Source organism: Pundamilia nyererei, unplaced genomic scaffold, assembly GCF_000239375.1.
Source record: "Pundamilia nyererei isolate P.nyererei 1_Seehausen unplaced genomic scaffold, PunNye1.0 scaffold00265, whole genome shotgun sequence".
In the NCBI taxonomy this organism is placed as follows: Eukaryota; Metazoa; Chordata; class Actinopteri; order Cichliformes; family Cichlidae; genus Pundamilia; species Pundamilia nyererei.
The window spans coordinates 417,307-431,460 of NW_005187666.1; the positions used below are offsets into that span (position 1 = coordinate 417,307).

The 14,154-nt window shown below is 41.1% G+C and overlaps 2 protein-coding genes across 2 annotated transcripts in view; one reads left to right on the forward strand and one right to left on the reverse strand.

Moving 5' to 3' along the window:
* Window positions 1–3,136: 3,136 nt before the first annotated feature.
* On the reverse strand, window positions 3,137–7,541 carry hapstr1b (HUWE1 associated protein modifying stress responses b). The gene is made up of 4 exons (XM_005750194.2): window positions 7,077–7,541; window positions 4,026–4,106; window positions 3,630–3,905; window positions 3,137–3,517 (listed from the first exon to the last, which is right to left on the reverse strand). Exons 1-4 carry the CDS (start codon window positions 7,270–7,272, stop codon window positions 3,279–3,281), a joined length of 792 nt encoding a protein of 263 aa, XP_005750251.1. The 5' UTR covers window positions 7,273–7,541; the 3' UTR covers window positions 3,137–3,278.
* A 633-nt stretch (window positions 7,542–8,174) lies between these two features.
* LOC102195076 (ATP-binding cassette sub-family G member 2) overlaps window positions 8,175–14,154 on the forward strand; it is a 9,705-nt gene continuing 3,725 nt past the window's right edge. The window contains 10 exon segments of the mRNA XM_074312095.1: window positions 8,175–8,199; window positions 8,766–8,932; window positions 9,858–9,917; window positions 10,018–10,135; window positions 10,217–10,372; window positions 10,688–10,845; window positions 11,075–11,226; window positions 11,572–11,664; window positions 12,228–12,379; window positions 12,640–12,803. Of these exon segments, the coding sequence (XP_074168196.1) occupies window positions 8,784–8,932; window positions 9,858–9,917; window positions 10,018–10,135; window positions 10,217–10,372; window positions 10,688–10,845; window positions 11,075–11,226; window positions 11,572–11,664; window positions 12,228–12,379; window positions 12,640–12,803 (1,202 nt within the window). The 5' untranslated portion in view covers window positions 8,175–8,199; window positions 8,766–8,783.

Genomic DNA, 14,154 nt, shown 5'->3' on the forward strand with positions numbered 1-14,154 from the left:
CAACCAAAAGTATAAGCACTGAGTGTTTAATGGAGATGGAACGTTAACTGTACAGAGAGAAGAGTTTGTGTGTTGATTGAAATGATGGTGGAGGGAAGCGAGGGGAGAAGAATGTTTCATGGTTTCGATGCTGTTTATCTTGGCTGCACGAAACACAAAAAAGGCTGAAAAAAGACACACAAAACTGTATCTGTAAAGGTCTAAGCTTTAAAAAGTGTCAGATATTCATGACAATCTGTCCGTGACAATAAGAGGAGGGTATCGATAAGGTCTTATTGATACTAATGCCTTCATCAATACTGTTTAAAGATGATTCTTTATCAGCTCACTTATTGATTCTTTATACAGTGTGTGTGTGCGTGCGTGTGTGCCAGTGTTTTACTATCTCCCAGTCTGTAAACACACAAAAAGCAAGACGCATGAGTGACTCAAGTTTCCGAAAGCTTTGCTGAGCCTGACATCATTAGTTTGCAGTGTGCAGCTGTCATGAAAACATGCCAGCACTGATAAAAGGAAATGATAAGCTTGGAAGTACTGGTGCCAGTGGATGGGACGATTTGGCACCGGTTCTTGATTCCCTTCCGTTGCCCTAATCTCATTTTTCCCTCGTGTTAAATGATGCCACTGTCTCTATGAACTAAGTGCATTACTACTTCTGCTCATCAGCTATGTGCAGCAGTCTGTCAGCTGCAGACTAACACAGTGAGTCACCACTAATGGCATCTTAACTGCTATAAGAGAAATAGGTTAGCCTTTGTGGTTTGTGTGTCTTTTGGTGGATTCAAAAGTGGATCAAACGTATGTCCTTTGCAACTCTCGCACCTTTGATGCCAAATGTGGTTAAGTAACCAGGAAACCTCCAGTTTGTTTTGTTGCGGGTAGACAAACAATTTTTTAGTTCACGTAACCAATGAAACACTAGAACTCTTGTGTAAATGTAAATTTGTCTGTTACTGTGTACTTCACACACATGGAGAAATGCCAAACTGCCTTTCGGTGTTCTTGTAACAGTGACAATAAAAAGCTATTCTATTCTATTCTAGAGTGATATGTTTTCTGATGTTAGAGTGAGACAAAAAGCATATTCTACATTCACTGTGTGAACTGAAAAAAAAAAAATCTAATTACCAGGTTGAGAAATATTACAAGAATAAAAAGTTGTTTTTAAACAAAAAATAAAATAAAATTTAAAAAAATCCCGCTGTTAGCCTTTTCCCTTTATTTTTCCTGGTTCCTCATCAAATGCAGCACTAGCATTGCTCACTTGCAGCTTGTTCTTCCCCTGGTATTCATATTTGTTGTTTATCTTTGTTTGCCCTTTAACACACTTCCCTGTGTGTAAATGCTGCCAATTTACAAATTTGTATGTAAGAATTTCTTCTAGATTAACGAGATTGTTTTAATAAAAACAAACTCCTGTCATGGAAGTGTCTGCTTAAAACTCTTAAAGCAGTAGCATGTAGTTTGTCACCCCCCTGTGGTGGCAACAATGAATTGCACAATGTTAACAAACCGAGGTAACCTGCTTCTGCAGACTGAGCGCAGCATTCAGATGATCCTTTATTCTTGGTATCAAATGAAAAAGGCATGAGTTAACAGCAGCACTGCGACAGCTAACACCTGAAAGGCTCAGGTTTCTCCACTTCGTCCTACCCTTTAGTGTTCTTTTATGACCAACAACTGAGGCATTTTATTAAAATACCACAGAAACGAGAAAAACTCCTCCTGCACTAAACACAAGGAACATAACTGTGAGAAAACTCAAACAAGTTGAACACTTGTACTGTTCTTTAATGTCAGAATTGTTATTGTACATGGACATCCTAATGGATTTGCACTCCTTTTTACAATAATGTACCACATATAACAGCACCTACATGTTATGTACACACATTACACAAGATTGTATCACAAAGCAGTGTGAAATCAGCAAAAACAAGTGCCTTGTTGACTCAACACACCCAATAGTCCATGAGCGGGCTAAAGTAAAATATCACAGCCATCGGCCCTCCACTAGCTCACAGGCAGCTGCCCCCTGTAATTTTCTAGATTTAAAGCTGAAGTCACAGGTGTGAAAGGGTTGTAAAACAAGAGACGAGTTATTGGCAACAGTCTCCAAGTTACTGTTGGGTCATATGCAAACAAAGATGCAGCCTTTGAAACACTGTTACTTCTCAGAATGCAAAAAATTTGAGAGCCTGTGTTGTATCGAGTTCTCCTGGACGCTGATATGGAAACTGTGCGTAGCGCATTTGTATTATTTGTAACGTTACAACAGGTAACAGCATGGTTAGAAAAAGAAAATGCAGAGATAAAAGACATAAGATGCATCTCACTTTCCCCACCCCGTCACCCCACTTATCTGTGTGGATATGAATGACCTGCTTCGTGATAAAACCCTTGCTTGGACTGTAAAGAGCAACTGAAGAAAAATAAAATGGGATGAATTTCATAAAAGAGAAAATTGTGAAGTGGAAACTGAATTTGCCAGAACCCTGCGTCCACAAGCGTACACACACACACACGCACGCGCACACACACACTCTTTGTTGCACAAAAACCAGAGATACTGTAGCAGCTTTCTCAAAGGCGAAGACAAGTACGACACAGTAAGTGGCAGTTCTGCTGTCAGATACACAAACACAGCAGCAGAATGAGATGCACACGCTGAAAAGCGTTTTGAGTTGAGCCACGCGGCAGGGAGGCAGTTTGGCCTCCCAAGGAGCCCGGATTCAGTCTGGTTTGGCGAGCACTCAAAAGAGGAGGAAGTATGCCTGAGGAAAGAGGGGAAGATAACCGCAAACTGCAGGCAACAGTCTGGTCCATCTGATCACTGAATGTGAAGCACAAAGGAGCCCGGCCAGAACCCCCCCCGAAAAAAAAAAAAAAAAACCCAAAAAAAACAAAAAAAAAAAACAAAAAAAAAAACCAACAACCACCATCTCAACTGAACATTCTGCACGTCGAGAACTTCAAGTGTAACGTGTGCTTGCCTCGGTATCAGATCGACAGAGGGCTAACAAACAGGAAAGTAAATCTGCTAAAAGGAACAGAACTCTACCACTGAGAGGACGTGTGAGACAACACCAAATTTCCTGCTGAGAAAATGAGTGGGTTAAAGGAGGGGCTAAATATGTACGCTGAGAACAGTTTTTTCTTTATTTGTAGCATTGCGACTAAGGAAGATTTCAGTGGTTGGCCAAGGCGCGAGTCCCCATCGGCTGTCCAGTTGGCCACTGAGGAGCAGACAGAGGAGGGATCAGTGGTGTGGGAAGAGTTCAGAGCATCCGGTTACGTTTATGCGTGGGTGAGTCTGTGATGACATCACTACAGGGGGCAGGGCCTCGTTTACGATTGGTGGTGGAATCTAAATGGAGTGCCATCTCCTCAGCTATGAAGGTGTTGAGGTCCACATCATGAAGCCCATTCCTACGACGACTGAGAGACTGTGCAGGGTGAGTTGGGGAACCAGGAGGACCAGAACGCACAGAGATGCTGGCCATGGCACCACTAAGGCCTGGAAAAGAAGAGATGGGGAAAAAAGAAAGAAAAAAAAGAAAAAAGAATAAGACAACTTATATGAATTCGAGCCTTGCAACTTCATAAAGCGTTCAGGTGCTTTGACTAACCATGCAGTGCGATGGCCTCTCTAAAGGGTTGCAGGTCGGTCTCCACTGAGCTGCCAGTCTCCGAAGGTGACGGTCTGCTCGCAGATACCATGGAAACTCTGGGTGGGGCGCGAGCTGTACGAGGAGGTGGAACTTTGCCACACAGGAAGCTAATGAGTTCTTCTCGTCTTATAGTTCTTCTGCGTTTTTTCGCCCATGCAATCACCTCTTTATTCCTGCGCTGATAGCCTAAGTGGATGCCCAGGTCATAGCTCCGCTGGCGGGCCTCCATACTCTCTGATGACATACAAGGATGCCTAATTTCAGTATCTCTGGACACAACAATCGCAACTTGTACATATAAAATGCTATAAAAAGGCTGAACCACATAATGGTTAACAGTATCATTTTACTTGCCTTTATACAGATTAGTGACAGCTGTGGCTGCATTTTGGAAGGGCACCCAGAGGGAGAGTCCTTGCTGTTGACATACTCGATCTGTGAATTACAAAATTATTCTTTAGCGACAAGAACAAAAGGCAGACAAACAAAAAGAAATGAGAGCTAAAAACCAAGTGAACGAACAGAAAATTAAATGAGCAATACATAAATATCTACTCTATAAACAGATGCATAACGTGTAGAAAAGGTCAAATTGCAGCAACGGGTTCGGTTTGTGGTCTGCTGGTATTTTGATTTTTATCTGAGACTTTATATAGTCCCATAGAAAAGTGTTTGTCCCCTCTTTAAAAAATAAAAAATAAAAAATGTTAAAACACCTCTCTGACAAAATGAAGTAGGCTTCAAAAGATATCAAAAAGCAACAAATGATGCCATGACTAAGGAAACTCAATAGCCAAGATATCAATGACTATGTTTCTATCAGCCTAAAAGTGGTTTCAAAAGCACTTCTAAAGGTGAATCACAATGAGATCATTATACACAAATGGAGAAAACACAGTGGTGAACCTCGCCAGGAGTGGCCGGCCTACCAATATTACTCCAGGAACGTACACAGACTCATCCAGGAGGTCACAAAACTACCAAGATCATCATCTAAACAATTTGGCCTAATTTGGTTCAGTTCAGGCCAGAGTTCATAATATAAACTATAAGAAAGAGAGTGGGCAAAATTGACACCCATGGGAGAGTTGAGGGGAAAACCACCACCTTGTGTCACATTTACCAAAAAACATCTTCATGATCCCCAAGACTTCTGAGAAAATGTTCTGTAGACTGATGAGACAATAGCTGAAACCAGCACAGAATGCCATAAAAAGAAGAGCACTGTAACAGTAAAACATGGTTGTGGTACTGTGATGTTCTGGGGCTGCTTTGCTGCTTGAGGCCGATTTTGCTGTAACTGATGGAACGATGAATTTGGTTCTCTACCAGAAAATCCTGAAGGAGAATGGATGGCAATGAGTTAATGCACTGAAGTTCAAAAAATGAGGAAAATCTGCACTCCCAGAAATCAATGGGAGATGCGACAGATGGCTGCTGTCCCATTGTCAAACAGCCAAAACAAGAAAAATATTACTTAATAATGCAGTTCTGACACCTGTGCACATTAAGGTTCATAACTGCTTTAACTGTGTAACTGGAACTTTTCTGCATCTGTGCTACAATGACTAAAGTATACTTTACTCCTTTTCTATAATGGGACGCTTTTATACCCTATTTAAGGTGAAGATGATAAACTTTTGTAACAGTTTTTACTGTCTTAACTAATGTTCCACTAACGACTGAAATTGAGGCTATGGTTCTCTTCCTACTTGTACAGATGGGGACTAAAACTAAAAATGTGCTACAAGATGGCCACAGAGTTGCTTCTAAAATGATTTTACTTTTAGTTCGGCAGGGCTGTGGTGCCATGGAGCTAAAGAATAGATACCATTTAATCTTCAAGAAACCATGGACTTTGTCACCTTTTAACATGCATGTGTCTTTGCAAACACTGACTGACGCACACAACAGGAAGTCATGATCCACATATCCATTAATAGCTTTCTGGCTACAATGGAAGACACCCTAAAGACTGAGTCAGCAGACTGGCTGATTGACCTCAGATTTGAGAAACACTGTTTGAGCATTTTCAAATTCAGTATCCACCACAATAAGTCTCAAGGCTAAAACTAAAACTCTCAAAACTATGCATATGCTTAGGATGCTTAAGTAAAATTATGTGAATATCAACAACTTGTGCGATGTTTACCTCCAGTTTTTTTTATTTTTAAAAGAAATGCAATGACAGTATTTTCATGACCCAAAAAATAAATGCAGTTTTCCTGACTAGAAACTCTTACATTTTTACTGCACTGGCTGCTCATAAGTGTATTCATGTACAGGTGTGTTCCTGATTTTAGGACACACGGGGAGGAGGGTCTTGTAAACAGAAGTACCTGACCAAGCAGGATTTCTAGACAGTGGTGGACAAACATCGTAATTGTACTGGTGAAATAGAGCTCCATAAATATTGAGGATAGGACATCAAATAAATCCCATATACTGGTGATCAAGGCAATTCGAGGCAACTAAAGCATTTAACACACAAAAAAAACCTGCAGGACAAATCTGAATAACTAAGGGATCACAATTTACAGCGAGTTTCTGGTCCTGATGAGAGGCTGTCAGAGCAAAAAAGACAAAAACAAAAAACAAAACAACAACAAACAAAAAAAACAAACATATCTGGGCAGGACAAATTTTCAACAAGAACAACATTTATGGTAATCCTTTCGCCATTTTGTTCTGGTAATGAAAATCATTGCACCCAGAAAGAGGAAACTGAACTGCGTCTTGGTATAAAACGTCTTTTGTGTAGTTAACTTCTGGACGTCCACAACACCGCTATAATAAAAATTTACGACTAAGCGTCAACAAATGTCTTGTTTTCAGTCTACCATCTCCTCCCTGTGTTTCGCCATTTTGACTAGCTGTATAACTGATAACCGGCAGACAAAACACTTTTTGTGTAAGCCATATCGTGTACATAACCGACGAACAACTGTAATAAACCCGTGACGCCCGCACCGGCAAGTTAACCCGTTATTTCGGGGACATTTTAGCGTGTCTTCTTTTCAATCCCTTAAACCAGTGAGACCTCTGACAGCTAAGGCCACCGTGAGCTACATTCAGCCTTGTTGTCCGACGCTCTGACACGGTGACCGGCTGTTAGCGGCTGCTAGCGTTAGCATGTGGTATAGTTAGCTAGCAAAAGGAACAGGGTCACGATAATCAAGACGAGAAGCGACGAAGACTCGATTTTAAACTCTGTTTGAAAGAATACACCTCCCAGTCCAACTGCAAACTACAACGGTGACAAACAACGCCGGTTGTACTTTAGAGAAAAAGCTGTGAATAGTGAGCAGTATGAGTTTGAATAGTGCCCTTTGTGTCTCTCCGCCCAGCGATAATGTTAGCTCAGGCGGCTAGCTTAGCTTGAATTCCGGCATCTTCTGTACATACCTTTGTAGAGCTGTGCTACCGCCGTGGCTGAGTTCTGAAAGAGGTGCCACAGCTTTTGCTGGCTTTGCTCGGACTCCTCTTCGTTTGGCGCATCCTGTTCCGCCTCAGCTAAGCACTGCCGTTCCCATTTCGAGAACCAGTGCTCGGGGCCGTGCTCTTGGATCTCCGCTTCTCCCTCCTCTTTCCTCTCCTCCATAGCTAACGTTAGGCGTTAGCTAATAGCTTATAAGCTAACCTTCGTGTAAAAATACAGGATCTTTAATTTCCCGGCTGTGCTATACTTTTCTGTGCTATACCGGAACAATACGTCAAAGTACACAAAATAAAAGCCAGAACTGCTGTTATAGCCACATTGTAGATATTTAACACCCCACCCGTACACCCAGTGCTAAACACACAAAACTGAGGAACGCAATGACAACACCTCGGAATTTCTGGAGCTTGCCCCTCCCATTATCTCAATGTGCTGAAAATAGATTGGTAGAAACAATTTTATAGGCGGTGCTTGATGCTGAACACGAAGCCTGATTGGACGGTGACAAAAAGACAAATTGTCGGAGAAAAACAATGTTGATCCCACCCAGAAGATTTTCTATAGCCTGTTACAGTGGATTCCGTGCGTTAGGGGGCAGCCCGACCATGGAAATGTCGTACATGTAATCAGTATGGTCAAAGGTCTAAGGACACCCTGTTTGTGCTCATACTTTTTCTTTGTTTTCGTTTTAAATTCAAGATCACTATCAGTAGACTGAACAGTAGTCACTGAGACCAAGTAACAATCATGGTACACAAATACTCCTAAATACTCAGACTTTCTCAAACAGTAGCTCACAAAGTGTGAAGTCAGAAAACAGTACTTTTCCTAATGCTGCATTATTTATGTTACATTAGCAGAGAAATGCAGACGGTTCACAGAGAAACACAGACGACGCGAGGAGGAGGACAGGCAGATACAGACTATAAATACACACACCAGGTAATCAGGAAATGGCACACAGGAGGGGACACAGCTGGAACTAATGGACATAACGAGACACAGACCTACAAAGTAAAACAGGAAACACACAGACTGTTTTAAAACACAAAACTCGGGGACCCGAACAGAGCACAGAGGGAGACACAGGTAGGGATAATAAACACGACAACCAAACCCAAAGAACTAATACAAAATCAGAATAAACTAGAAAATAATAATAATAAACTCAAAGCGCTGGGTCACCGACCCAGGACCATGACAGAATTTGTGCTTGCTGGCATTAATACTGCTGTCGCCTTCATGAATATGAATAATCGTACTGTGTATAAATTACCTGTATAAATAAACATGTATTAACGTATAGGTATGGTAGAATGGCTGACATCTGCAATACTTTCATAGGGGTAATCAGCATTATACTATACGCATATCACCAGCTGCCATCAAATTACTTGCATAGATTGTAATGCTCATGGGTGGAATTACTGCTGTGCTTGTGATTTTGAATGGGAGAGTTCAGTGCCACATGATCACAGTAAGCCACAACTCTTTAAGGATTGAGAGAGTCCAAAGTTCCGATGGGTAATAAGAGATATCTTTTGGTTACATTTTCACTCACCTGTATCTCCTTCAGCCTGCACAGGTCTCTGTGCCAGACTGCTTCTCTCTTTTGAACCCAGCTTCCAGACTCTCTTTTCCTCTCTTTCTGCTAGCAACTCCATTCTTTGAACATGACTAAGGGGGAGAATAGTATCGGTGTTGATGACTACTTTCAGGACCGGGGTCCAACTGTCACATTCAGCAACCTCCTCTACTGTGTTCAAGAAACAAAGTTCTGCCGCAAGATAGGGCCCGAAAAGATCATCCTCCATGATGTGAGGTAGGACATGCTGGTTACCCGGGAGAATGTGAATGTATCTACATATACTTTTATGTGATATAACAGCTTTATTACTGTGTGGTGACCGATAACATGCTGGAACTATAGCATGTGACAGTCAACGTTTTTACGCTGGTCTCATAGAAATACTCTATGCACTTTCCACATTGTTCTTTTTGAGCTTATACGTTGTTCTGTTGTTAATCAGAAAAAAGAGTCAAAGATGTTCTGGCAGGTTAGAAACCTGAGCCAGACTGGATTCACCCTCATTACACCTAAATATATGAGTGACAAATTCAAAAAAACAAAACTATAGGTGGTTTCTTTTATGCTCCTTGACTTGGATCCACTTGAGTTCATATTTATTAAGCAGTGTCACTGAATGGCTTGATGATTATGAAAATATCAATAAAATATGGCAGTTGCAATCACCAGATCCCAACTACCTAAACACCTATGGTAGACTTTGGGTCACATTGGTCAGTATCTTTGAAAAGAATGGGGTTTACCCCTCAAGTAGATTTCTAGAGACCTAATGTGCCATGACTAAGGAATACTGAGGTGCAGTGAGTCTGTTCTAGTGACATGTTTTGGTCTATCACCTTGCTAAGTCACTTTGTGTTTATTTTTCCTTTAATTCTTTAATGTGTACAGGTCAATCAGGCAATAAAAGTGTAAATAACATTAGTTTTCAGTTGCAGCTCTACTTTTTCAATATGCTGTAACTTAGCATGCTAAAAGTACACATGCATGTGTTTGGCCGTAGCGTTTTATTTTCATAGCATTGTCATCTTCTTTTATTTTCTGCATTTTGCAGAAAGCATTGAAAGAAATGAACAGTATAACCTCCAATGCTTGAGTAGAAAGAATGTATCTTGTGGATTATGTATTAAGGATCACTAAAGCATTGCATGACTTGCTGCAGTGGGATCATAAGACCGGGGATGAATGCCATCATGGGTGCCACAGGAAGCGGTAAAACATCGTAAGACATTTCCCTGCAAATACACAGTCAGTAGTTTATAAGCATGAACAGGCCACCCAATGATGTGTTGTTGTTGTTTTTTTTTTAATCTTGATCGCAGACTCCTGGATGTACTTGCAGGGAGGAAAAATCCAGCTGGACTGCGTCAGGGAAATGTATTGGTGAACGGCAAAGTCGTCACGTCTGACCTGAGGCTCAGCTCTGCCTATGTGGTTCAGGTACACAGATGCAAACACATGCATATTTTTTAACATCACACACTGGTGAGTGGTTTATCTACATCGCCCTTTTGGTTCCAGGATGATATTCTGATGGGGACTCTGAGCGTGAGAGAGAACCTGCTTTTCAGTGCCAACTTGCGTCTGAACCCTAAGGATCACTCCACAGCAGATAAACACCAGCAAGTAAACACCATCATAGAAGACTTGGGCCTCACAGACTGTGCTAACACTAAGGTACAGAGCACCATGCACAAACTACTTTTTTTAAACTGTAGAGGAAATATCAAAAAATGTTACAGTATTTTATGCAAAATAACTTATCATTAGTGCTTTTTAAATCCTATTACTATGAGACCACAGTTCCAACTAAACTGTATATAATCGCTACAAAAATACATTGAAGTTTGGTGTTTTGGTGTAACTTACATACAAGAAAAGTTACTCTCCCATTTTATTTTGAAAAATCAAACTTTATAACAGAAGTATCCCTCTAGTTTGTCCTTTTTGCACATTTTAGATGCAAAGCAAGTTTTGCGTGTGTGTATTCAGATAGGCACGGAGTTTCTGCGTGGTGTATCAGGAGGGGAGAGGAAGCGGTGCAGCATCGGGATGGAGCTCATCACGTCTCCCTCTCTGCTGTTTCTGGATGAGCCGACCACTGGCTTGGATTCTAACACTGCAAACTGCATCATCGGTCTACTACACAAGTACAGCGCAGCTACTTAACTATCACTCATTACACACATACACAAAAGACACAAATAACACAAAACCGAAGCACGCTGTATAAAATTAGGTAGAGTCAAACAGCAGCGTGCTGTTCATTGCTATCTTTAGTTCACATTTACACTATGCTGGTGTTTCTGGTGTAAATGATCTCTTTATGTCACCATCTACTGCCGTCTGTGTAATAAAAATGTCCAAAAATGTATCAAGGTTGTCCAGAAGAGGCAAGACTGTGATCTTCTCCATCCACCAACCCCGATACTCCATCTTCAAACAGTTTGACCACCTCACACTGATGCATAAAGGGGAGGTGGTGTATGCAGGAGCAGCAGACCATGCCCTGATGTACTTCACAGACCTTGGTATGTAATGCATGAGTTTGTATATTTACTGTAAAAGTTGGAAGACTCTGACTGAGAATCCTATAAAAAATGATGAGCAGTTGAATACCAAAGGGAAATATACAGTATATGAGCTGCTGAATGAGGTCAGAAGTCAGGGCACGACTTAAGTCCTGTTTTATATTTATATGTTCATACTTAACTTTGTTCTACAGTGTGAAAATGATCTGAGATTATTTAGATAATCCAGCCCTGAACTGGGTTCTTGGATTCATGAATGGATGTAGCACTTCCTCAAATCCAGATTTTGTATGCTTTTAAAGTTGAATGAGGTTTTATCAGTATGTCTGTGTGTGCTTTGCACAGGCTATCAGATTGAGCCTTTCAACAATCCAGCTGACTTCTTCATGGACATCACAAATGGAGAAACAAAATCAACAGTACAATGGGACATGGCAGGTAAGTAATAATTCACAGTTAAAAAAAATGTTCTCCTGCTTCGCTTCTCCAACCACCAACTACTTTTTGCTGAGAGACACACACAAAGACAACCTTCTAAAATAGACAAATCACTCTTTGTAACACCAGTTAAATATCCAAGCATGGTTTGGTGCTTCGTGAGTAAGAAAAAAAAATCAATGTTGGATAAAGTTATTGGTGAAGTTACAGTTTTAGACATGTCGGTCACAGATTGCTCCAACAGCATCTCAAAAACTATATTCTACAATGTTTTTGCTTCATAACACAACCTGCCGCATACTGGGCGGCTATAAAAGCCTCACTTATTACAAACCAAGCTCGTGTTTGTGCAGCATGTTTGAACTTTGAGTTGGGAGGCAGCTAGGTTTACTTAACGTGACGTAAAGGAAGGTTTGTGTTACGTAACTAAGCACTTCTGGAGTAATTGCTCAGTTTTACATCTCCAAACCCATCTCACTTAGATTTCTTGGGTGGCTGTTATAAATCCATGTTTTTATTATGCTGTCCTTAACTTGACACCGTGATTTCCTCTCTCACCCAAGAGAATTGCAAAAACCCCTTAGCAATAAAGTATCAGCAGTCCCAGCTGTACCAGAATATGATGGAGGAGCTGGACCATGTGAACCAGAGCATTGTTGACGGGGTCACAGGTGAAGACAAGCCGGCCAACTACACCACCTCTTTCTTCTATCAGGTGAGCAAATCGTCAGTTGCAGAGAACATTTTTTAATTTTAAAATGATAGATTATTTTCTGGTTGTTGGAAATCTCAGGTCTCATTAGTTTAATGATTAACAGAAGCAGACGTGAGTTTATTAGGTTATGTCACAGAGTTTACGAGCCAGCTGTTATCTCAGTGTGCTTGGCTGTGTGCTGATCCGACTCAGTTTTACTGTCTACTCATAAAAAATGTTGATAATTATCCTCTTTGTGTTTGTGTGTGTGCGTGAGCTAGATGCGTGTGGTGTGTGGCAGGACAGTGTTGAACACTCTGAGGAACCCTCAGACCTCCTACGCCCAACTGGCTCTCAACATCTTCTTTGCCATTCTCGTGGGACTCATTTATTACCAAATGCCCCTGACACTGCCCGAGGCTTTACAGAACAGGTACACAACAGTGTGCTTTGTTTAATTCAGGGTATCTGCTCCATTTTCACCTCTGTATTCCACATAATATAATTTAAAATGTTTTTAACCGTATATTGTTGTAGGGAATTATTGCAGGGCCGCTACTGTGAAGGCCACTTGGTTCCAGATAGTCAAATAGTATTTGCCCACCTCCTGATTTTCATATTTATTTGCATATTTGTCGCACTTATGTTCCCGATCGTCAAACAAATTTTAATGTTAGATGAAGATAACCCGAGTAAACACAAAATGCAGTTTTCAAATGATTGTTTATTAAGGGAATAATCTATCCAAACCTACATGGCCCTGTGTGAAACAGTGATTCCCCCCTAAAACTAATAACTGGTTGTGCCACCCTTGGCAGCAAGACATGCAATCAAGCATTTGCGATAACTTCTAATGGTTTTTTTTTTACAGTGCTATGAAGAAATTTTGGCCCACTCTTCTGCACAGAATTGTTTTAATTCAGCCACGTTGGAGCATTTTACACCGTGAGTTGTTTGAGGTTTATGGTCATGCCAAAGCATATCAATCTGATTTAAGTCCAGACTTTGACTAGACCACGCCAAAACCTTTTTTTGGCCATTCAGAGGTGGATTTTGTGGTGTGTTCTTAGTCATTGTCCTTCTGTATAACTCAAGTGTGCTCGTGAGATTCGGGGCATGAACTGATGGTGACACATTCTCCTTCAGGATGTTTCTGGTAGAGAGCAGAATTCATGTTTCCATCAATTACAGCAAGCTGCCCTGAAACAGAAAAACAGCCCCAGACCGTCACACTACCACCACCATGTTTGACCGTCAATATAATGTTCTTGTCATGAAATACTGGGTCACTTTTATGCAGATGCAACTGGACTCAAACCTTCCAAAGAGCTCAGCGTTTGTCTCATCAATCCAGAGTATTTTTGTGGTTAGGGTTTTGTGGATAATCAAGATGTTTTTTGGTAAATGTGACACAAGCATTTGTGTTTTTTGTGGTCGCTGTTTTTTTCCACTTGACTCCCCCATGGATGCCATTTTTTTCCCAGTCTCTTTCTTATTGAATCATGAAGACTGAGCTTAACTGAAACAAGTGAGAGCTGCAGTTTTTTGGATGTTCTGAGGGGCAAATCATTTTCACACAGTGTCAGGGAGGTTTAGATAGTTTATTTCCCTCTTAATAAATGAAATCCTGAATAAATGAATGAGATCGCGAATACAAGCAGCGGAAATGGGTTTCCTCCGAAGGGTGGCTGGCCTCTCTTAGAGGGTGAGAAGTTCAGCCATTCAGAAGGGGCTCAGAGTAGAGCCGCTGCTCCTCCACATCGAAAGGAGCCAGCTGAGGTGGTTCGGGCATCTGA